Source organism: Apium graveolens, chromosome 9 (assembly GCF_009905375.1).
Source record: "Apium graveolens cultivar Ventura chromosome 9, ASM990537v1, whole genome shotgun sequence".
NCBI classification, from domain to species: Eukaryota; Viridiplantae; Streptophyta; class Magnoliopsida; order Apiales; family Apiaceae; genus Apium; species Apium graveolens.
Genome location: NC_133655.1, coordinates 126,154,603 through 126,179,522, shown reverse-complemented (window position 1 = coordinate 126,179,522; position 24,920 = coordinate 126,154,603). Strand labels below are relative to the sequence as shown.

Below are 24,920 nucleotides of genomic sequence, written 5' to 3'. Positions count from 1 at the left end.
TATGAAAATAATTTGCTGTGAAGTATCTTTAGAAGTCATGGACATGGTCAGGGGACGCGTCCCCTAAACAGAATTTATGTTTTTTCATTATTAGTTTTTTAAAAATATATTAAAGTGTCTCTCAATAATTTAAAAATATAAAATTATATTCATATAATAATATAATATATGTATTCCCGGAAATTTATTTCTGAATCTGTCTCTGACATGGACACTGTTATATTATATTCAACTAATAATGTAGCAAGAAAAATCACAATCCTAGTGCTCGTTAGTTTGATAGGTGATACTTGTTGAATTTCTGTAAAAGGCATAAAAAGTTGCACGATAATAAATTTTAACTTTTATACGAATTAAAATTTTATATTTTTAGTTAGAAGTATATATAAAGGTTACTTGAGAACAATAAAATGGAACACGGGTATATTAATTTCAAACTTCAGATGTTACAAGCCACGTGTCAACCTCCTGACATCTTATGTGGCACTGCAGTTACACCACTTCCCCTAAATTCTACTTAGCCCACATCTGTCTTAATTTTGTGTCAATCTTAAACTTGTTCCCATCTCACCATTTCATCAGCTAAATCATACCTTCTCTTTGTTTCATAATAATCCATTTATAAATCCCAAAATGCCCTGTGTTAATTGTCCCATTTTCCAAAAAAAATCATTAGTACAAGTTGATGTAAATTTTTGTTTCATTATAGGAAAGCCCTTTTAGTGAAATGGACCATAGCTCTGCTGGTTTAGAAATGAAGGGGAATGATGATGATAATAATAATTTAGAGGAAGAACAAACTGGTTTTGAAATAAGTGTGGTGGTTCCTAAAAGGTTTGGAAGATTAGGTGATGACAAGTATGATTGTGTGGAAGTTCTTGTTAAGGAGTTTCAGAAAGTTGGGTTGATTGTTGATAGAGTTCTTGGCATGCAATATGAATTTATCAAGGTCTGTTCCCATCTTTTGTGTTGTTTCTGGTTTATGATTTGTGAAGGGTTCTTGTTTATTTAGTGCTATGTTTTCTTTGCCAAGTTATTTAGTGCTATGTGTTTATGCTTGATGAAAATTATTAGTTGTACATGATATAATCCTTATTGACTTTGCACTGAGAATATTTTGATGTGTGAAGACTAGAGTCTGCGAGTTTTTGGAGGTAAAGAGGTTAGGTATTACACGACAAGAGTTGTGGCATTTTTCAACAAATTTGATGAGTTTGAGGAAAAAGGGAAGTGGAATCATTGTGTCATGTGTTGCAATTATTCCCAAGCCTCTGGCAGAGTTTGAGAAAGAAATATTAAAGTGGTAGCTTCACGCGGTTAAGCCTATGATCCATTAAAAGACATTAATTCAGTGACGAGATTTTTTTTTCTAATTCAGTGAGAAGATTGTTAAGGTGCGGAAGAATGGGTATTCAACACCCGCCTTCTTTACTTCCTGAGTAGTTGAGTACTTTGCCATACAAATATTAAGGGTGGGAAAAAATGGGCAATTTTTATCTCCTTTAGATCACTTTATCTCCTAGGATACTTCACGAAACCTTGGGACTCCGGTCGCTGCCAGAATAAGGAAATGCTGATTAATATTTACAAACATGTCAGTGTTCCTTAAGATACTATGTAGCTTCTACTATCCTATGCTTAGAAGTAAAATCAAGGTGTTGAAGTAATTTGCATTGTGGAGTCATAATAAGGAATGTCTCTATTTACTTCCTGTATTAGCAAATATATAATAGTTTGAAGTTTAACAGACAGTTTTCTTACTGCCTTTTTAATCATTTCTTCTAATATCATTCCTTCTAATTAATATTGCATCTCATACAAGACTTCCATGTGAAAAGACTTGAATTATTATTATGTTATTATCTTCAGTTAGCAGCACCAGTGGAAGTACTTGGGAGGGCGGCAGCTGAATTACTGATAAAGAAAAAGACTAAAATTGGTTATTATGCAATTTCACTCCTACCCTTCTATTCCCTGCCCCACTCTGAATATTCTTTTATTTTGTTAGATGAAAGTCTGCTTCATCTTGTAACAATATTTTGATTTTAGCCTAAAAATTATAGGTGTGGATGTTCAATTTGAATGGGAGGAAGCTGAAGCATTTATTAGACAGCCTGATGGTGCATTATTCAGTTGGTGTGAACGCTTCCGTTGCTACCATCATATTATATATGGGATAGTGAGTAACTTCTTCTGAGTGCTTATAATAAGTTCTACTGGAAGGCCTGCCTTTTTTATATTCATTTAATTAATGTTTTGATATAAGCATTTTCAACTAAATAGCTGTTCATCGTATTATTCTTTTTAGTTCCCCGAGATTACTGTTTTTAACTGAGCTTTTTAATTTAATTAAGCTAGCAACATGACTCCGATTTCCAAACAGATGAATTACTGTCTAGGGTTGCTGTTTGTGTAATATTTCAGCTTTAACATGTTTCTTTTATAACAGTGTCAAATTGAAATTTAGGTGAACAAGAGCGAGTCTGGTATAGCTTTACGGTCTGAATCAATTGAAATTTTCTGGGAGCCAATGGAACCTCTAATGATGAAGTTGGAATCATTGGGCATTGTTAAGGAGGTGTTCCCTTTGCATGGTATTCCAACTTAAACAAATCTCACTCTTATCCACAATTGCATGTACACTTTATAGACAACTTATATTTTATAGATGAAGTAAAGAGGAAGCAGCTTATTAAAAGGTGGGCGCTGAACTGGCGGGACTTCACATATCAGCCTATTGATGAGATATATTCATATTTTGGAATGAAGGTAAACTATTTTTGAGTTCAATCTATGCGGATGGCACTACATGCAAAAACAGTTCGTTCTCAGTCCAATAATAACATAGCATAATATGTCTAGATAGCAACCTATTTTGCTTTCCTTGGAATGTATACGAGGTGGATGTTGTTTCCTGCAGCACTTGGCCTTACTTTGCAGTTTGTGGATTTCGGGTAAGCGGACTTGCAGTTCTATATGTATATGTGTTCCAAGTTCAAAATTGTCAAACTGCGTTTCTACTTTTCTTCAACTAATACACATCCTTTTGGGTTGTCACTTATCAGATCATTCCAGTTGCTGGTCCTCCCTGTTTTCTTTATGAGCATTATATTGTGGGCAGTATTGTTTTCTCAGTTTTGGAAACGTAAAAATTCTGCTATGTTAGCCAGGTACTTCTGTATAGTTTAGTGGCAGTGATTTGTATATTATTAGTTTTGTTTTCCCCATTTCTTTTACTCTTATCTTCTACTTTCGGGGTTCCTTAAGGTGGCAGGTATATTATTCAGTTCGGGACTCCAGAAGTAAGTTCTTGGCAATGGAACAAAGTTCTCTTCAGTCTGTTGATAACAAATATAACTGGACAGATAAACAAAAAGAAAAAGAATTGTTCCAGAGAGAGGAATGGTTTGGACGTCTGAAAAGATTAAGAAATGACACTATTGTTATCACGAGTATCATTTGTCTCCAGCTGCCATTTGAGTTGGCATATGCACATCTCTACGAAGTTCTCGAGTCTGATATTGTGAAGTAAGCACAAATATGTTGCCTTTGTATTTGTTCTTACCCCTCTGTATATTAGAATTACTATGTTGTTTCTGGTTTGGGTAACTTCATTAACCTTTCAGAAACTTTCGTAGCTAATCGACTTGTCTATGTTGGTGTAATTTGTGGAATCCCAAATTAAATATTAAAACCAGCACAAAAAATATAGCATACATGTAACCTTGGCTTTCTGCATTCAGGGTACATGTCTTATGGATTAGCAACTAAATGGCATTGAGCACAGTTAAAAGACCTTTATATTCTAAACCCTCTTTAAAATATACTCTTTCTTTAGTCTATATCTTTCTGTTTTTTTTTTCATTTTATGTTTGAATTAAGATGGATGAAGACGTACCCTGTAACTTCAGTACAAGGTCATGTGTGTCTGTTTGGATTCAAATACATTTGTATGTTTCTATTTCAGTATTTTTTATATTTGTAGGTTTGTTGGACGTGTGAAAATGTTAAAAAGCTTCATTTTGCAGGTTTTTGTTGACCGCAGCTTACCTTTTTATAATCCAGTATTTCACGAAATTTGGGGGTAAAATATCAGTGAAACTCATCATGCATGAAAAAAACAAGAATAGAGAATATCGAGCCGACAGCTTAGTTTACAAGGTAATACCCAAAGTTCTATGACGTAGTTCTAGGGATTTTGGTATCTGAAGCATGCACATCTTTTGCAGGTGTTTGGTCTTTATTTCATGCAATCGTATATAGGAATTTTCTATCATGCCCTTCTCCATCGAAATTTCGTGACTCTACGCCAAGTGCTGATCCAGCGTTTAATTGTATCTGAAGTAAGGCATATATTCTACTCCCATATTTATGTTTTCCCTTTCCTGTTAACTACTCGGATGATGGGAAGTTTTCTTCAGGTATTGGAAAATCTGATGGAAAACTCTGTACCGTACCTGAAGTACAAATACAGAAAGCATAGAGCTATTAGGTTAGCATTATCTAACATCATTTATGCTGTTATCTGGGACCATAGTTTTGGTAACTCTCTTTCGTCATGGATGAAGAAATAGGAGAAAACGTGAGAAAGTATCGTCAACTGAGAAGACCCACATATCAAGAGTAGAGAAAGAGTATCTCAAACCTGCTTATTCGGCAAGTGTAGGTGAAGAACTTGAAGACGGAGTCTTTGATGGTAATGTAAATTGCTGCATCCGGATAATAAACATGTTCGTAGTAGACTTGAAGAAGAATGGCTACAAATCTGATCATAGGCTCTCAATTCTCCTTATGTTTTTTCTTCTTCAAGTACTTGCATCCATGACTCAGTCTATGCAACTGCAGTAGGATGCCCATATACATTCAGTTAAAAGTTTATTTTAAGTGGCTGATTATTTAATACATATTCTAACCACATGCAGATTTACTAGAGGTGGCCCTGCAGTTTGGAATGATCATGATGTTTGCCTGCGCATTCCCTCCGGCATTTGCCTTTGCTGCATTAGTAAGTAGTTTTGTATTTATTCTGACAGTTAGGGTTACTCTTTCTATGATATAGCTGAACCGAGAACTCGATATGGTTTAATTTTGAAGAACAACATTACTGAAATAAGAGCAGATGCACTGAAACTTCTGGTTATGCTAAGAAGGCCTACTCCTCATGCTGCTGCAACTATTGGTGCTTGGCTGAATATATTTCAGGTATTGTAAATTTTTCCTCGTGACAGAAACGTTTTTAGAGTTACATTTACTTAATTATTTTTTATGCCCTCTCATTTGGAGATAGAGTAGCAAGACAAATCGATGTGGTTTAACAATAAAATGAAGTAAAATTCATGCAGTAACTATTAGAACGAGATGCGGACTCCTGGGGAAAAGGGGGGTTAGAGAAAACAGATTTCTCTTATTAATGTAGATGAAATTCTACGAGAGATTGCGTCGCAACTTGTTTCCTGTTTACCTCGCATCTTGAATTTACAAGATTAAGATACAGCTATATCTTAATAAAGTTGTAGTGTCAATGCCTGAATTGTTCATAATCTGATATATAGCAATATCTGGATTTCAGTTTCTGATAGTAATGTCTATATGCACCAACTGTGTGCTTCTGGTATGCTTATTTGACCGGGAGGGGGAGTGGCATATCTCACCTGGACTTGCAGCAATTCTAATCATGGAACATGTACTGTTGATTATTAAATTTGGATTCTCTCGCATAGTTCCTGAGGTAACCTATCTCATCGTATGTTGTACTTTATACACCGTCTACATCTCATGACATCCATCTATGTAAGCGACTGTCTTTACAGATTGCAGACGTCTATAATATAGTGAAAAGTTGGAGGATATTAAATTTCTGCTTTCGTTTTCTGTCTGCAGGAGCCTGATTGGGTTAAAGCTAGGCGGATGAGCGATGCGAGTCAAGTACAACAAGTATATTCTAAGCAACTTCTCAAAAGTATATCGGGAGAAAAGAAGCATGAACAGAAGTCTGAGTAAAAAAAGAAATGTTATGTTGCCGGGTACAACTCCTACTGGCGTGGGGGCTCATCTGTTAATAAGGCGGGATTGAACGCTTTCCTGTGAGTGGATTAGTTAAATGTTCAATTTGTTTAAGAGATATATGTACTAACATACAAATAGATGAGTGTGGACAGTTTGGAAGGAGTATATGAGTCGGGAACAGAATTTGGTCCGTCATGGATCTTCTTCATTCATGTCTCAGACTGGCATGCACGGATTTTCAGTTTCTAATTTAAAATTTCAGTTTCAGCATCTAAGCAATTTGCAGTAAGATCTTTTACATAACCTTCAAATTATCAATTTGGGGACACGGGGTGAATCATAGGTTCAAATTCTTGTCCAGAGATATATTCCTCCAAATGATAAAATTTCTGTTCTATTTGTGAAGCAGAACAAATTTAACCCAGGATTTAATTTTCAAAGGACCCTAGCTCCTGTATTCTAGATTAAAGTTCTATTAAAACAGTTTAGTCTTTCAGATTTATATCTCACATAGAATAATTAACATTCTTTTTTAATAATCTAGTCTTTCAGGTTAATATAATTGTGAGAATAATTAACTTGTATAGACACAAAACAATAATTAAAATCCCTTGGTTTTAAAAACACTAAAAATAAAGAAACAGCATGAAAATGCAGAAACAAATTAAAAATTTATTGAACTTACTCAGAAAAGAAGGGGCCCACTTAGAGCAACTTGACACTGTCATCACAAGTACAGAAACACATCACAAAACCAACACTAAACTTGGAGACAAAAACAAACAGGGTTTGATTGAAAAGAAACCATCCCAGTGTATGGGTATTTATCTACTCTTGCTCCATCTCATCGTCATCCTCTATTTCCTCGATTCTCATCTTCTTCACTGCCTGTGCAGCTTCATTCCGAGGTCCACTGGGAATCTGGATTAGTATATCAGACTTCTGTCCGGTGACAGCATTCACAAGCCCGCCATCCTTCTCCACTCTGTATGTCAATTCTTTACCTGTTAGATCAGCATCAATGTACACGGTGGAGTTCTCGTCTATCTCACCCCTTACAACCATTCTTGATAATTCGGTCACCACTTTCTTTTCTAGCCATCTCCTGATGGGCCTAGCTCCATAAACCTGTCGATTGTACAATAAATTATTTAGAAACCGCAGAACCAAGCGGAGGGAAATGAATGCAACTAACTACGGGAATACTACTTACTGGATCATAACTCTCTGATAGTGTCACATCAAGTGCTGCTTCAGAGACACCTAGAGCAATACCCATCTCTGCCAACCGACTAGCAACATCCTTTAACTGAAGCCTAGCAACTTTTCTTAGTTGATCATGAGAAAGTGGATCAAAAACCACAATCTCATCAAGCCTATTCAGTAACTCTGGCTTCAAGTGCTTCTTCACCTGTATGCCACAGAAACCAATCATCAGTATACGTAGAGCAGCAGCAACGTGCAGATAACCAAAATGACAGGCTTGAAATATGTTGAAACATAATATTATAAAAGATTTAAGACAGTGATAGGACTTACTTCTTGCAAGACCATATTACGAGCATCGGTCATTGAACATTTGCCCATCAGTCCTGACAATAGATATTCAGCACCAAGATTCGAAGTCAATATTATCACGGTGTTAGTAAAATCCACAGTGCGGCCCTGGCCATCAGTAAGCCTTCCATCATCCAACACTTGAAGCAAAGTATTGAACACACTAGCATGAGCTTTCTCTATTTCATCAAAGAGTACAACACTATAAGGCCGCCTCCTCACAGCTTCTGTAAGTTGCCCACCTTCCTCATGCCCAACATAGCTATAATAAGAAAGAGAAAAAAAAAACATCGTAAGGACATCAGTTTGATTATTAGCAATTATAAACTAAAGAAACAATATCAAGCATCATGAATCCCAAAATCACACTTAAAAATCAAAACATTATTTTAGGTTTGTAACTTACCCAGGTGGAGCTCCAATTAATCGAGCAACAGAGTGCTGCTCCATATACTCGGACATATCAATCCTGATCAAAAGTTTATCATCGTCAAACAACTGTTCTGCAAGAGCCTTAGCCAGCTCTGTTTTCCCAACACCAGTTGGACCCAAAAAGAGGAATGAACCAGTTGGCTGTTGGGCCCTTCCTAGTCCTGCCCTCGACCTAAGAACAGCTTCGGCCACAGCACTAACAGCTTGATCTTGACCCACCACCCTTCCGTGGAGCCTATCACCAAGACCAATCAACCTCTCTTTCTCATTCTGTCCGAGCCTTGTTACAGGAATACCAGTCCACCGACTCACAACTTCTGCAATTTGCTCTGGCCCAACAGTTTCTGTAAGCATCACATTTTCATCTGTATTCCCTTCGAGCCTTGCCAATGCACTCTCCACTTCCTGAATAGCACCATATCTCAGATCCGCAACCCTAGCCAGATCACTTCTTCTTTCAGCTTCTTGTGCGGCAAAATTTAGTTCCTCCCTTTTCTGTTTAAGTCGGCGAATCTCATCAATCCTCTGCTTTTCTTTTTGGTACTTCATCATTAGTGGCTGAAGCTTATCTCGTAAATCATCCAGCTCCTTTTTCACCTCTCCAACCCGAGCTTTGCTAACTTTATCCTTCTCTTTCTCAAGGGCATGAAGCTCAATTTCTAGTTGCATTCTCTTCCTCTCTAGATTATCAATTTCTTCAGGCTGACTATCAAGCTGCACTCTCACATTTGCGCAAGCTTCATCAATAAGATCAATTGCCTTATCTGGCAAATGTCTACCTGAATCACAGAAAAATAACAATTTCAGCAACTGCATACATACTCTAAAAACAAGGCCAAAAAGACTGGCATTACCAGTAATGATATAGACATACATGCTTAAAAAGTATAATTTAGTAAAGAAAAGAGACTTGGTGGTAATATGATATATACATAAAGTCATTAAAGGAAATTTCATTGCCTTAAATCTTACCAGTAATGTATCGACTTGACAACTGCGCTGCATTAACAAGAGCCCTATCCTGAATTCGAACACCGTGATGTCCTTCATATCTCTCCTTCAGGCCTCGGAGGATGTTAATAGTATCAAGTACACTAGGCTCAGCCACATAAACTTGTTGAAAACGCCTCTCAAACGCAGCATCCTTTTCCACATATTTCCTGTATTCCTCCAAAGTGGTTGCGCCAATGCAGCGCAACTGCCCTCTTGCAAGCATTGGCTTAAACAGATTGGCAGCATCCATGGACCCTTCTGTTCTACCAGCACCTAGAACCAAGTGAATCTCATCAATAAATAGAATAACTTTCCCATCAGCCTCTTCTACTTCCTTTAACACAGATTTCAATCTTTCCTCGAACTCCCCTCTATATTTGGCCCCGGCAACTAAAGCACCCATGTCCAATGCAATTAGCCTCACATCCGAGAGATTACTCGGAACATCTCCCCTAACAATCCTTTGCGCTAGGCCCTCAACAACCGCAGTTTTGCCCACTCCAGGCTCTCCTATAAGAACAGGATTGTTCTTTGTTCTCCTCGAAAGAATCCTCACAACTCTTCGAATTTCTTCATCCCTTCCAATAACCGGATCAAGCTTTCCAGCCTGCTCCACAAGGTCTCTTCCATATGTCTTAAGTGCCTGAAAATTCGTATCACCCGTGGCACTCTCAACCTTTTTCCCTTCCTTTCCACGAAGCTTTTCAACCTCGGCCTTAACTTTTGCAGCACTAACACCAGCTTCTTTAAAAAGATCCATGATCTGGGAATCCTCTAAAAGCCCCAAAATAAGCTGATCAACAGCCAAATGAGTGTCACCTCGGGACTTTTGAGCAGATTGCGCTCGCCTAATAGCCTTAATCAAGGAAGTACTAGCAGGAATTTCATCCGGGGCAGGTGTTTGGGTAGGAATCTTTTTCATAGCCTGATTAAGAACCCTTTGAACAGAATTAGCGGCCTCTTCACTACCACCTGCATTAGCTATCGCTTGGCGGAAAATGCCATTGGGATCAGAGATGAGAGACACTGCAATATGGAGTGGAGTGAATTGCACATGTCCAGCATTCATCGCAAGCTCGTGAGCTCCAGAAAGAGCTTCATTTGTTTTGTGCGTGAAATTTCCAGGATTCATTATTACTTGGGCTCGATGAAAACTGTCAAAGAAACAAGAAATTACAACTTTACAACACAATACCTTATATTATAAATATGAGATGTAAAAATGATAAGAGTATCACATATCAAAACCAGTACAAAAAATCAAAATAAAACATACATAATAGAAACAAATAACATGAAAATCTCATTATAAGCTCGTAAAGTTAAGTTGTTAAATCAAATATCATGAATAATATAACAAGAAGAAACAGAGCATAACCACATAAATACAAGTTCAAAGTAATAAACTGTCAAAAAGATTATAATTTTCTTTGAAAAACCCAAAATTTACCTAAAAGAATCAATATTAAACACTTTAAATGCAAATAAAAAAGTGAATAAACAAACGCAAATCAGTTAAAATATCAACAAAGAACAGATCAGCTGGTCACATTATTATATATAGCCCTTGATAAAAAAAAATGAGTTGTTAAATCAAATTTCAAGAATATCGCAACAGAAAACAGACCCATAAACACAAAAAGTACTGAATCAAGTAATAAAAAGATTGAAGTTGCGTTGAAAAAGACTCAAACCCACATAAAAGAATCAATCCGAAACACAATTAAATGCAATCAAAAGTGTTGATACACGAACGACAAAAAAGAAGAAGAAGAAGAAGAAGCAAATGCATTGACGTACCTTTGTGGGTAAGAGATTAAGAAAGCTTGGATTGGCTAAAAGAGCGTTGTGTGTTGTGAAACGAATGTGTAATTGGATCGCAGAATACTTATATTACACAAGGTGTTTGTTTGTATGATGGAGAGGAAATTGAAGCGCCAACGCCCCCTTTATAATAGATGATGAGAAAACAGGATATATCTGGAAAGTTTGAGTGTGTGCGTGCAAGGCCTAGAACCTACTAGATTCCTCTCTGCCCCCCGACCGACTGTTGTTTTTAGATGCTTCTCCCCATTTTTTATTTTTAATGGAATACTTTTCTACCTAAACTTCCATAAATAAATATTTCAAATATTTTAATTATTTATTTATCGCAATTAAAATTATATTATCTTTATAATGTTGGGATAAAAAATTATTTATTTAACAAAATTATACGTTTATCGAATATTTATTTATCGAGATTCTACTTATAAATATTCTTTTCTTCTTATTTTAAAAAAAAATAAATTTATTCTTGAAAATGTTATAAATTGTGACTTGTAATGCAAGATTAGATATTTTAAGAGATTGAAAGGCTTATCTTTTACTGCATTGATTCCATTCCATTCTCACACATTTCCCATAATTTATTAAAACACATACTCAATTATCTTTTTTTTTTTATATAATCATTTTCATCTTCATAACCAATTCATTTCGTACACCTTTCTTAAAATATACATCAAAATATGTTAAGTACATCAAATAATCAAATTTTCAATCATCATCGAATTCTTAATCAAATTTTCAATCATCATCGAATTCTTCAATCACCATCAATCATCAAATTTACATCAATGACTTTTTTTTTGTTTTTTCGTGTATAAATTGGGTTTACGGTCGAATATTAAATTTAAAAAGACTAAGAAAAAATGGGTGAGGTATGGGTTAGAAAAATAAAGAGATTTTGATGATAATTCTGTCAACTATAATGGAAAATTTTGGACTACTTTGATTTTTTAATAAAGCAATACATATATTTGGGTATTATTTCATCAATAATTAATTTGTATTTTTAGTATTAGATTTAAAAAAATTATTTTCAATAATATGGAGATTAGAGAGCGGTGGACATATAACTTCTTTTAGATTAAGGGTCACATTGTAGGGCGATGGTATGTTTAAATATTGGGAATCTGGTTGGTCGAGAAATGCATAAAATTTTAGAAAAAATTAAAGCCCTTAGTATATGTTAACCCCGTCCCTTATTTTCTCAATTTTGCTTATTAGTTTTTATATTTGTTTTATAATTTCTTATTTTGACTATTTTACTTTTGTTTATCCCGCACTAAATTTGTATTATAGTGGATCTTTAAAAAATAAGCTACTTATTTTGTTGGAGTAAAGGTATGAATGCGTATATTTTATCCTACTAAGATTTAAACGGAATACACTAAATATATTGGGTTTGAATATATTTGATTTGATTTGATCTACTCCATTACCGTCGTAAGGAATATAAACCTGATTAATCAAAAACCATTAATGAAATATTATATAACTTGAACCAATTGAATACAATAAAAAATACCGAGATATCTTGATTTTGAAATCTAATTTGTTATAAGTATTTTTTTTATCAGAGTATTTATAATAAACTAATTGAATATATATAAATATAGAATCATAAATATATGTGAGTTAATAAATCACTAATAAAATCATAGTAATATATTTAATAAGATTTTAATAATAAAAAAATATCTAAAGGTATGTACTTTTTTGCAAAAAAAAAATATCTTTTTTAAAAAAAATATTTTATGAAAATATAATTTTTTAAAACGAAAATTCACCAAAATACGGTTACATAATTATAATTATAATTACCAATTTATCATTGGTTACCCAAGTGAAATTAACCAGAATCAATCACAAATGTAGATTTAAAATTCTATAATTATAATTATCATTGGTTACATAATAAATTTTTTACTGGTTATTCTACAATTTTATTTTATTTTTAACAAAATCGGACATGCATTCATTAGTTTTTTTTTTTGACAAAATGCTTTTTATAAATTGTATCAACCAAAATTACAACTTAATTTCAATATGAACAAAACTCCCATCGAAAAAAACACAGCCAGAATTAAACAAATAAACGAGCTAAACAAATAGTCGCTTATGTTTTCAGACTGTTTGAATCTCAAGATTATTTGAATGAAAAAAAATTAAAAATGGCTTCCTGATCGATCATACCTGCACCAATCCTGAAAATTACCTTCACATATGCAGCATCTGTAACCCAATGTTCAGAAGCACCCAAGCTATCTATAGCAAGCCGAGGGTGAAAGATCTCAAAAGATGAATACATTTTAGTTGTGAAAAATAAACTCTTGTAATATTCGGCACCAGCCCAAATTCAATGTACGAAAAACAGATCTCCCACAAAACCACATAAATCACTTTCAAAGTAGTCAGGAACAAAACAAAAACAAACATCCAAAAAACATATTTCAACATTCCAACAAAAGGGGACAATCCAGATACACGTCAATAGACGAGTCTTAAACCAAAAAATTCAAATACCTTGTAATGACACCAAATTTTGGTATGATGTTAAGGAGGAGGATTTGAATCTAGAGGTAATTTTTATTTGCAGAATTAGACTCAAAATCAAAATAGATCTGAGAAATAAATTGTAGATATTTAGTTTTGGTTCGATTTTTATTGAAAGGAAGAAGGAAAATCAAAGAAAAGGAAAGTTTTGGGGCTAACTACCGGTGAAGTTCCGGCGGAAGTTCCGGCGGAAGCCCCGGCAGCCGGTAGGCAGAAGCAGAAACAGAAGAAACAGAGGGCGGTCTCACTTTAGGTTTTCACTCACAATGCTATGCATTCGTTAGTTAATATCAGGAAGTACATGAAACTGTAGTATCAACACACTCCCTTAAATATGCTTTTGCTAGAACAAGCGCCACAGACCACAGTATTGGCAAGATTGATTAGCTGTAAACTGAACCATCACGTCATTTATGTGCTTTGATAACTGAACACAATCTATTATTACGGTGGTCACATTTAAACATTTAACTGAGCTTTCTTCTAGTCCTAAAGCAATTTATTGCAACAGCTCTTCCACCAAATACTTTAAATTATTTCTAAGTATATTCATATCAGCCTACCTTTTTGTTAAGTGTTTTTTTTATTCCTATAATATTAAAACTAACATATTTATGTTGGTTGCTTGAAAAAATAATTCTAGAACAAGTTACTAGCTTGGCCACTAAGAATGCAAGAAGAATCTATAATTGTTTGCTTGAATCATATACTCACAAATATCAATATTATAATGCAATTTGCTCTAATTATAACACACGCACACACTTTACCATTCCAGTCATCCTGAAAGCAGTGATTTTGAAAACATTTTATTTGATATCCTAAACTACTATCCAACATCCTATATAAAGCTACCAATACAACTCACATACAGTTTGACAATTATCTTAATGATATACAGCAACTGTAATTGTATCCCCAACCATATCTAAGAAAACTACAGTCAGCTCAACGGCAGTTATTTTACACTATTTTATATAATTATCCCATTATTTCCTAACCGGTAACCTCTCAACCCCAATCAGTCAATATGATCAAAAAGTCTGCATACATTATTCAAGATCATTTCATGCCTGCTGCTTCGGCTTCACACAAATGTATATACGTCTTGCACATTTTGCAGGGTACCGACTGAAAAACAAGGAGTATTTGGTAGCTTATCTGAAGATGAATCCATTATCTATACACATCCTTGTTCAGACATGCTGTTACCAACGGTCAGAAATGCTGAGATGAGCGCTCCATGTACTAAAGCCCTGCAAAGTAGCAAACCACAAAAAGGGAGATAAGGCTAAGAGTACTATACACGCAGTTCAGCTATCTCGACTCTTAATACTTTTTGTTTAAGTACTGGGAAGATGAAAGAAGTAAACAAGGTATTTATTTGAGTTGCAATACTAAGTTTTTGCACCCAGGGGAACTAATTACAAGTAAGAGTACTTAATGTTGCATTTATAATATATATTTTAACTGTTCCACAATCTTCTGCTATATTGGACCTTCATATAGACAAAATGAAGCTTAAGATATTTATTGTCATTCAAACATAAACTGTATTACGGTAACCACCAATAATAAATTTGATCAAAAATCGATTATCGTGACTAAATATGAACTATCCTACTATATATAATACTGAAGAAATTTTATATTTTCTCCAGCAAATCCTGGCTAACTGTTCTATGTAGTAAGGTGATTCCGTCAAGTTATAGTCACTATTTTGATTAAATATTTAAGGATAAACAAGCACACATTTATATATAAAAAAATGCAGGCGTATCAAAATTGCATCAGTTTGAACTCGTTAAGACCCATAAGGTCCCCACAGATGATAAGAAACCATCAATAAGGAGCTTCCAAACTACCAATGAACTTTTATCCTAAAGAAATTTTATAGAACAAATAGTCTAAGTGTTCAGATAATCTGTTCAGCGTGTATCTTACTCTGGACTCTCCTTCAGATAACCGAAATCTGTTGCTGTCTTAAGAGCTCTCTGATATGTCTGCTTCATAGCTTCCTGCCAGTAGAAATTGAAGTTAATGTGAGATAATTGTATGTCCAAATATCAGTAACTTCTTGCGAAACAAAATGATGCTGGACTGTTTTTCATCTAATTTTGAAGAATTTGGCATTACCAGCCACAAAAAAAAATAGAACAAACTACTAAAACAAAGTATATGTTGATGTAACAGTATCATAGAGATCCAGTCCTGCTCACACGTACACATACACTTGGAAGTAAAGACCACTGATTTATAGGCCTCACCTGAAGTTTAGATTCAAAGTCCTCAGGGGACCAATTTACATTGGTCTCTTTTAGTTCATATTCCCCAGCAACAATCTGCACGTTAGAGATCAAGATATTTAGCATCACATAGTTAAGGTCAAATGCTATCTGAAAATAAAAGCAAGATTAAAGCAACCGAGATATGGAAGGATATCGTTTCTTGTGCATTTATTGAAGTCATATTCTACATGTAAGTAATTGTACTTGATACTTGTAATCACAAAGAACCATTGCCCGAGGTAGGATTGCACATGGGATCATAACTGAAAAAAGTGTGAAAGTAAATATACCCCTCCTGTACCAGCAGCCATTGAAGGAGCAACTAGAACATTAGCCTTCCTTAATACATCAGCTGCTTCGGGCGTGCAGGGCATGTTTGAACCTAAACAGAAATTCAGAGAGAATTAGCAGCAGTAGAAAGATGGACTTCTGGCAAAAAAAATATATGGAAGCCAAAAGGGAGAAAGATATCAAAATGATTAGACAATATATCGAGAAACTACCTTCTACAAGTATACGGCAACCTGAATTGACCAAATTAATAGCATCAGATGAATCAATTTCATTATGTGAAGCGCAGGGGAATGCAACATCACACCTTTCAGTCCAAGGCTTAGCTTCATCATAATACTTTGAACGAGCGTAAGTTTTCGAATAGTCTCTGCAAATGACACTTAATGAATATTGAGATGGGAAAGTGACTTAAACAACAGTTTTTTAGGTAAAAAACAAACCTTAAACTTCTTTGTTGAGCTTTAATATCCTTCAGAAAAGATACCTTCATGTAATCGAACCCATCTTCATCCACCAAATAACCCTTTGAATCTGTAAAATTGTTGCAGCAATAAAAACATTATTGTCACTTTGTATACAATTTAAAGAGAGGTACAGGGGATATCCAACCAGATATAAACATCAATAAGATTGAATTTATAATATACTTTCAATGTTTAGCAGAGAACTAGTTCTTTGTAAATGCAAAAAGATAAGCAAAAAACTGATTTGCATTAAAAAGCTATCAAGTCGTAGGGGGTTCAAGCATCTGAACAAAAAGGAGCAGCATTTTAACCAGACTTCAATTTTTAAACTTTGAAGCCACGGTGAACACTGCCTGCTCAATGAGATCATATTACAGGCTAAACTATCTGACTAGCAATAAGTTGACAAGTCTAGCCACCAAAAGTAAATACCAAAAACAGAGTAGGCAATAAGATGAATGGAGCACGAGTACAGCTATACAAATTGAGAAACATTTAAAATAAAAGGGATCTCCGCTACTTAAGGTCCAATTCTTCTTATAGACACACAAAAGAGAACATGGCTTGCATAAATTCAATAAAATTTCAAGTACCAGCACATTAGCTCTGAGCCTCTGACTAGGTACTTCCCTATACTCCAAATAAATTGATTATAAGTCCTTTATATGTTCAAAAACACATGACCCAAATTAATTTAGAGAAAACTAAGCCATCTGGCAGAGGATCAGATTCGCATACAACATTAGTGTAAGATGCTTACAGAAAGATCTAAAACTTAAAAAAATATGGACGAAAGATAAAGTAAAGAGTCAGTATTTACTATTTATTAAGTTGTAATTATTTCCTTAAAAAGACACATGCAGTGGCTGGGGCCAAGATTTTTTTTTTGCCAGATTGGAGCAAAATTTCTGCCTTGACAAATATTAAGTATGCAAATTCCTTCACAATACATTGCACTGTTTATATACAATAAATTTTTTACATATTTCAGATTTAAAATATAATGGAAATCCAAACCATATAATTTAACAAAACTGAAAATCCTTGTATTGTGTGATGAGAATTAAGAAGAAATTCAAATCTAATGAATGCAGGAAAAAGAAAAAACAATCATAGCTATAAAACCTTTAACCCTATATCACGGAGAGATATGATCCTTACACAAAGACTTAAAACCAGCAGAATTACAACACAACAGCAGCCATTCTTACGTAACATTTAATAATTGGGTCATATATCTTGGAATGTGTAGTATATATCTCTCAAAAAAGTTTTAAGGTTCAGTCAGAAGCACATTAAAATCAGATGAAGAAAGCAAGTTGGCAATATAATTTATTTTTTCTCATCAGACCAGATGTATACAGTGGGGAAAATATAACTGTGTGCAACAACGAACATGATCTTCACCTGAAACTGTGATTGGTAGAGCACCATAAGCAATAAGCTTCTCTAAGACATGCATTGCAATCTTTCCAGCACCGCTAACAGCACATCTGGAAGGTAGTAATCAATAAAATTGTTAAAAAGTTATCTTTCATAGTCCTAATATAGGGGTGAAATTGAATCGAATAGGTGTGAATAGTAGTATGAACAGATTTGGCTCGAATTTATAATTACTCATTCAGATTCAGTGCGAATTCGAATTAATGACTTTCACATTTTTGTCATATTCGATTCGAGTCCAAATATGAATATTCGTACTTTACAAATTATTCGAACTCTAAATAAGAATTACCATATATTACACTGGTCAGATTCAACTCGATTTTCAATCGAATTATAAAGCGGCGAGTTGAATTCGGCTTCAAACCCAGATTACTCGGTTATGTTTTCAGCCCTAGCTAAATATTACTTTAAGGTTGTGTCACTTTAAGAGAATGAAAGGGAAAATTAGTAAGGACAACGGAGCATTCCTACCAACACTGGTGGGTTAGACTTCTAGTTTATATTGTAAGGAAGAAATGAAGGAAGTACTAAAAATTGTGAAGAATTCTCACTAATCCCCCCAAATAAGAGTATAAATCTCATTTCACTCCATCCGAGTGAACACAACCTAATATGTAAAAATATTTCTATGTAAATTAAGTACAAAAGTGACACATGTTATCACAAGTCAAGCAAAGTACTAGTAGATATCACCATAATGCAAATATTGACCAATTTGTTCATTTACAGACTAAAATAAGCTAACTAACTATTTAACAAAAGTTGACCCATAAAACATTCCCCGCCCCCACGGCCCCACCTCACTCATAGACATGCACAAAAAACAGAAGTATAATAACAGCATAGAAGAAAGATATGCATCATGAGTTTGCTAAAGCAAATCATAAGCTCTTAATGATGAAGATAGACCTTAGTCCTTTTAAGTCTTTATTCATGTCTGCAAGTATAAGTTGTGCAAAGAAAACCTGAAAACATAAAAGATCCATTATATTCTTAATCAAGCAGAGAGACTCTAACACATGCGAAAGGTCGTGCATTTGATAATAATAATCTTTCTTTAGGCAATTACAATTTACAGATACATAATAATATATTATTATATATACAAGAAATATTTTTTTTTTCTTGAACCACCACAAACATGTTAAGACGAGAGAATAAATAAGAAAACAAACTTACTAATCCATAGCCTGTAGCTTCAGTTCGGAGACTGGTGTTGGACCAATTTGTTCTTGGTCCTATAAAACTTCCCTGCATATGAAGATCAACTTAAGATTGACAATAAAACCAACTTGACAAGACATAGCATCGAAGAAAACTAGCTGTCATCAATCATCTTTTTCAATTTGCTCATCAAAAGAACCTATAACCAAATGTTACCACGAACTTGGTCTTATGATGATGTTAGAACTCTTAATAACCTAGATTATACGTTTTATTATTAGGTAATTCAGTATCTCTTTGTAAATTTATGGCTAATAAGTAGCGCAATAATTGCTCTTACGGTCCTATCTGTTGAGGACAGGTAAAAGTTAGAAGAATTAAGGAAATGACATGTCTCTCACCTGAGAATGGCCTGCCAGCTTCCGATATTGTCCATACAGATAGTTCATTTCACGGGAACCGACACCCATCTCCTCTGAGGGAAGATCCTAAATTTGCAACAATAGAGCAGTAAAGTAAACAGATCTAACATAGTAATTTTACCCTGTTAAGAAAATGGAGTAAAATTGTGAACTGCATACCTTGTCAGGACCCAAAAAACGGAAAAGCTCATTCATGAAACTTTGACAAAACCTCATGACCTATGACCACGGTATCAGAATCAGAAAAAAGATATACAGATTCTAGGAACAAGAAAACATTATTGGCAATATAATTAAGACATTGAAGCTACTACCTCATTATCACTTTTTCCTTTGGGATCAAAATCACTTCCACCTGAAGCTCCTCCTAGTCTGTATGGAGATAATGCATTTTTTAAGGTCTGCACAATAGAAGAAAACAGAACTTTAAGCAACAAAAAATACCTCACAATTCTCACATCATTTGCAATATACAGAATAACAGACAGAGTAACCAATTAAAAGCATTAATATTATCACTATATTGGATTTAAACAAACATGTTATTCACTGGCCAGCTGACAATTAAAACCATCAGGCAACTAAACTTAAAGGTGGGTTGGTAAAAAAAGTAACAAAAGAGCCTGAACTTATTTTTCAGTTTTTAATGTTTACTATAAACATTTCATTAATAAATGGATGAAATTTGAAAATCATGAAAAATGAATATCCGTAGTTTGATGGTAGAACAATACCTGTTCAAAAGCAAGAAACTTGGCAATGCTCAAATTCATTGATGGATGGAAACGAAGACCACCTCTACATGGACCCAATGTCTGATTAAAGTGAATCCGATATCCTCGGTTGACATGTGTCTCACCCCTGTCATCGACCCATGGAACTCGGAAAATTAACATCCGCTCTGGCTCTAACAAGCGCTCCATGGTGTTGACATAACTATAACATTACAAAGCCATATAAGAGTTGGAAATTAAAATTAACTCTTAACTTTGTTTGGAACGAGGACATGCTAAACAATGGAATTTACACTGTTGGCGCCTCACATGGAATTTTTGGAAATTACTCTTTCTAAAGCATGAACCACTTCCTGAGCAGCTTGTATGAATTCAACTTCATGAGGGTCCCTTTTCAGCACAGCTTCAAGAATTGATCCAGCCGTTTTTGACATAAGAACTTCATTTAGATCCATCCACCGAAAAGACAATAGACAAACAAGATTAGTGGGGAACTGCACATCAAGTTCTATAACCCACAGTGTGACCAAATAGCTCTAATACATTAAGAAACATTAGCTTGTTTTAAGGATGTGTCCATTTCCATGGGATAAGGCAGTAATGTCATAACGGAATTTACTCATTCACTGCCATCTTTGAATGCTCATGTGGGGGGGGGGGAGATGTTATCTAAGTTGATAAACTTAGCAGTACATCTGACCCAGGTCATAAGTCAACAAATTTTAATAATAACCACATGCAAGCACCTCAAAAAATTACAAAGTGATAAAAAGAGATTACCTTTAGCAAATACGGGTTTATCAGCAATGACCTTATCCTTAGAAGCCATCTGAAGCCTCAAAGCCTCTTTGTGTAGTAAACTATTGTTGTGTTCCTCCAACGCACTCATCTGCATATTCCGACTCCCCTCATTCCCATACGGATTCCTCCTATGCTTCCTACCATACTCCCTACAAATAGAACAAAAAATCCTCGCAGTCCCTTCTTTCATATCAACATACGCCCACTTATACGTATCAGCCCATTCTTCCCTCCACCTTTTCACAACTTTCTTCTTCCTCTTCGTCGGTTGACTCCTACACAAATCTTGATCATCGCTCGTAACTTGCGAAACTAAAATCATCTGCTGTTTACTCTCATCATTCTCATCAGCAGAATACTCTCTAGGAGGAACAACACCAATCAACGGGGAGTGCGTAAATGATGAAGGGTCATCATCACCCGTCCCGATTTCTAAATCAATCTCTTCACCTAACTCTCTAACAACTAAATGATGGTGTCTTTGAGCTTGTTGAATTAGGTTAATATCATCCATTGTAGAATTCATCTCTAAACCACCAAGTGGAACCAACATTCAGCATTACACTTCTATCAAGATCCTAACTTTACTTGTTTTCTGCATTTAAAATCACCCAATTTAACTATAAATACTTCTACTTTAACATATATTCAAGAATCAAACAATAATTGTGCAATTTCTTTACTTGGGCTGTTTCAAGAAAATTCATACATACATACAGATAAAAAAGATGAAATTTTTAAGTAATAAACATGTTAAAGAGTGAAGATTACTTACAGGAGTTTGTCTGTATCTCAAATCATGTGTTGCTGGTCGATCGAAAGTGCTGAATTGAAGAAGCAAACAAGAATGTATGAATAATAATGCGCACACATAACACTTTCCCCTCTTATTTTTCACTCGTGCTAATAATAATATAATACTGGCTCCTTCATATTGGCATATATACGTGCACGTATTTCTAAACTTTTATAAAATATAATTTCATAATATTTTTTTCAAATTTTTTTAATAAAAATTTAAAGATAAAACTTTAGTTCAAAAAAAATAATTTAAAAATATATTATGGAGCATTAAAAAGCGTGCCAAAAAGTGATGTATAAAATCTTATGGGACATATGGAGTAATTAATAAAACAATAAGTTCGCAAATTCCGAAGAGTCCCAAATCTATATCTATACTATATTATAATAGACGAAATATTAAAAGTTTGTTAGTTAGTCAGTACTTGCTGAAATTATTTAATTACCCTTATTTATTTACTTAATTTTAATTACTGGGTCGATCAATTCCAATTCTAATTAATATTGAAATCAACTTTCTCTATTAATTTACCAATTTTAATTCTATTTTATATCAAACTCTATATCATTATAATTTATATTAAATTCAACTTCTTCTGCTAATTTAAATTTTAACTCATATCGAGTTTTATATTATTCTAATTTATTACTTCGGGCTAAATTAAATTTAAGCAGACTAAATATAATTTTTAAGATTTAGTTGATATATAATGTAACTCGAGTTAAGATAAAATAATAATACTATCAATCCCCCTAAAAAAATTATACTAGTAAACTTGGATAAATAAAACGAAACATTAAAAGTTTGGTAGTTGGTCGGTCAGTACTTGCTGAAATTACTTAATTACCCTTGTTTAATTATTTAATTCTAATTATTGGGTCGATCAATTCCAATTCTAATTGATATTGAAATCAACTTCCTCAATTGATTTACCAATTTCAATTCTATTTTTTTTTTATCGTAGGTAACCCGCAGCCGCTACCCTTCGGGTGCGCACTGGGTAAACCCTAAGATAAAATAGTAATACTATCAATCCCCCTAAAAAATTATACTAATGAAGTTAGATAAATAAAATAATATATTTTACGGATAAAAAAATACATTAGACAATTGATTCAGACTAACACAAAACTAAAATAAAAAAAATAATTCGACCAACAAAAATAAAATCATAGATACTAATTATTCAATCTAAAACAAAATTATCTTATTGATCTAGACTTTAAAAATAAACTAAAATAATTAGTTTGATTTGGTCGGTGTACTGGGCTAAAATAAAATAATGTAAACCAGTGATCCGAGATAAATCAAATTAATATTACACTAAATATAATTCGTATCCTATTGAACTAATAAATCAAATTTTAATTAAAATATAAATATATTTTTTAAATACACATAGATTTATCAATAAAACTATATCGTTCAATCAGTAATATTATCTTTTTCAAATATCTTTTATAGAGTTATAGTTAATCAATTAAGTAATCAGCACCGTGCTAAAAAAAAAAATTTAAGCTCCCAACATAATGGAGACATTATATTTTTATCCTCAATAAAATAATAATTTCGTTATAATAATATTCCCCCCTTACCAATGTTATCACTTTAAATAAGTTTAAATGTTCTAAAAAGTTACGAACATATACGTCTACTAATATAATTATCATATAATCATATCATTTAAAGTTTTAAATGAACAAAAATAAGAATTGAATTCAATATATATTTTTAAAATATATATAATATTAAAAAAATCTATGTGATCCGTGCATCGGGTTTTAAGCTAGTATTCATAATTAAATGATAAATAGGGATAATTGAATTATGGAGAAAATTGGTAATACTTCGTGTATATAAAATCCAATTATTAATATGAGGTAGAGAACTTTCCTATACAGGTATACAGGGTCATTATATAAATAATTATATATAATATATATATATATATATATATATATTTAATTAATTAATTAATTTTTCAACATATATAATCACAAAATTTTAATTTTCAAATCAAAAAATGAAATTACATAATTTTTTATTTAAAAAATTATTGAAAATTAATAAAATTGTTCTGAGTGATTCTTTAATAGAATCACACTTGTTCAACATTATTCGACCGTAAAATTAAATTTAAAATTATTTTTTGTAAAATATTACGTGTTAAACTTTTTATCTATCTATATATTCTAATTTTTGTTATCGAAAAAAACACTTATTTTACCATATTACCGGGAATTACTAAATACTTTCATACAACTTTCTAAATTTAAGGTATCTTGGTAAATTTAAGTGGATTACTGGACTACCATCCCTTCTTAATCCTAATTATGCGTACATGCATAAGTTGAAGACAGTTATGAAACAGATTTCGTTGTTTGAAACATGAATTTCAAATTTGAATTAGTAGATACTATTGACATCAACAATCACCATAATATTGTGATTGACGCACCGTGACAATTATTCTGCATCAGTGCCTAATGTTCTGTTGAAAAACCTCTGTTGAAAATGGATGAAATTCCCAAGTTTGGGTCATCGTCCACGTCAAATTAAGATTCGTTCAATTAACATAAATTGTATTCAATCCATGTAATATGTTTCTCATCATATGTACATTCTTAATTAGGTCATAAACGAACACCTCTTCCAATACAATTCAGTCCCTCTTCAACGAAATCAGGTATGGTGTTGGATATCTAAAATTTGATTATCATTTATATAACTTCATGCATGATTCAAACTTTACATATTTATAAGTAACGTAAATTTTATAATTATTGTGCATTCACCTTTGATCATATCGATTTGCTACTTACATAAAATTATATTATCGATAATTGTTGTTCATTGCATTAGAGTCCAAGCGAAGGTGTAGTGCATTTGATGGTTTTGACAATACTATAGTTGCAAGACCGTTGCCTGAAATAAACCAAAATCAACCTCTGTCAGGTATGTGCATTACATTCAACATCACCGTTTTACTATTTTTCCTGGATTGATAACTTATGTTATTTTTTATTTTATTAGATATGTGCATAATTGTTTCACTTTTGAAGATAATCAGTCTCAAAACTCGCCCAACAGTCCAATGCATACAGGAAAAGAGAATATCCGTAAGATTTTCATAATTT

General features: G+C 33.5%; 3 protein-coding genes across 3 annotated transcripts; 1 reads left to right on the top strand and 2 right to left on the bottom strand.

Moving 5' to 3' along the window:
- The first annotated feature begins 544 nt into the window (after positions 1–544).
- Positions 545–6,276, top strand: LOC141682683 (anoctamin-like protein At1g73020). The gene is made up of 16 exons (XM_074487381.1): positions 545–949; positions 1,870–1,939; positions 2,064–2,179; positions 2,468–2,594; positions 2,669–2,769; positions 2,863–2,954; positions 3,066–3,170; positions 3,268–3,528; positions 4,029–4,161; positions 4,230–4,343; positions 4,422–4,492; positions 4,569–4,696; positions 4,923–5,005; positions 5,095–5,202; positions 5,570–5,728; positions 5,881–6,276. The coding sequence occupies exons 1-16, from the start codon at positions 728–730 to the stop codon at positions 5,998–6,000; spliced, it is 2,010 nt and encodes a 669-aa protein (XP_074343482.1). The 5' UTR covers positions 545–727; the 3' UTR covers positions 6,001–6,276.
- Positions 6,277–6,658: 382 nt separating this feature from the next.
- Positions 6,659–10,947, bottom strand: LOC141686623 (chaperone protein ClpB1). The gene is made up of 6 exons (XM_074491656.1): positions 10,789–10,947; positions 8,968–10,142; positions 7,970–8,774; positions 7,546–7,825; positions 7,220–7,417; positions 6,659–7,134 (listed from the first exon to the last, which is right to left on the bottom strand). The coding sequence occupies exons 2-6, from the start codon at positions 10,118–10,120 to the stop codon at positions 6,835–6,837; spliced, it is 2,736 nt and encodes a 911-aa protein (XP_074347757.1). The 5' UTR covers positions 10,121–10,142; positions 10,789–10,947; the 3' UTR covers positions 6,659–6,834.
- Positions 10,948–14,111: 3,164 nt separating this feature from the next.
- On the bottom strand, positions 14,112–21,893 carry LOC141683961 (uncharacterized). The gene is made up of 16 exons (XM_074488775.1): positions 21,757–21,893; positions 20,961–21,576; positions 20,490–20,619; positions 20,181–20,382; positions 19,761–19,847; positions 19,606–19,665; positions 19,426–19,512; positions 19,040–19,111; positions 18,770–18,825; positions 17,822–17,907; positions 16,391–16,481; positions 16,160–16,317; positions 15,947–16,038; positions 15,636–15,710; positions 15,313–15,386; positions 14,112–14,624 (listed from the first exon to the last, which is right to left on the bottom strand). The coding sequence occupies exons 2-16, from the start codon at positions 21,532–21,534 to the stop codon at positions 14,549–14,551; spliced, it is 1,920 nt and encodes a 639-aa protein (XP_074344876.1). The 5' UTR covers positions 21,535–21,576; positions 21,757–21,893; the 3' UTR covers positions 14,112–14,548.
- Between the last annotated feature and the right edge of the window lie 3,027 nt (positions 21,894–24,920).

What these genes read in the sequence shown, in the direction of transcription:
- LOC141686623 (XM_074491656.1), bottom strand. Translation starts at nt 10,120, where the DNA reads ATGAATCCTGGAAATTTCACGCACAAAACAAATGAAGCTCTTTCTGGA. An exon ending in GTCAAGTCGATACATTACTG is followed by an intron (nt 8,775 to 8,967) that starts GTAAGATTTAAG and finishes TCTGTGATTCAG; the next exon opens with GTAGACATTTGCCAGATAAG. An exon ending in GTAATATGGTCTTGCAAGAA is followed by an intron (nt 7,418 to 7,545) that starts GTAAGTCCTATC and finishes TGTGGCATACAG; the next exon opens with GTGAAGAAGCACTTGAAGCC.
- LOC141682683 (XM_074487381.1), top strand. Translation starts at nt 728, where the DNA reads ATGGACCATAGCTCTGCTGGTTTAGAAATGAAGGGGAATGATGATGAT. An exon ending in TGCAATATGAATTTATCAAG is followed by an intron (nt 950 to 1,869) that starts GTCTGTTCCCAT and finishes TATTATCTTCAG; the next exon opens with TTAGCAGCACCAGTGGAAGT. An exon ending in CCGACAGCTTAGTTTACAAG is followed by an intron (nt 4,162 to 4,229) that starts GTAATACCCAAA and finishes CATCTTTTGCAG; the next exon opens with GTGTTTGGTCTTTATTTCAT.
- LOC141683961 (XM_074488775.1), bottom strand. Translation starts at nt 21,534, where the DNA reads ATGTTGGTTCCACTTGGTGGTTTAGAGATGAATTCTACAATGGATGAT. An exon ending in AGTTTCTTGCTTTTGAACAG is followed by an intron (nt 19,848 to 20,180) that starts GTATTGTTCTAC and finishes TCTATTGTGCAG; the next exon opens with ACCTTAAAAAATGCATTATC. An exon ending in TTGCCGTATACTTGTAGAAG is followed by an intron (nt 16,039 to 16,159) that starts GTAGTTTCTCGA and finishes ATTTCTGTTTAG; the next exon opens with GTTCAAACATGCCCTGCACG.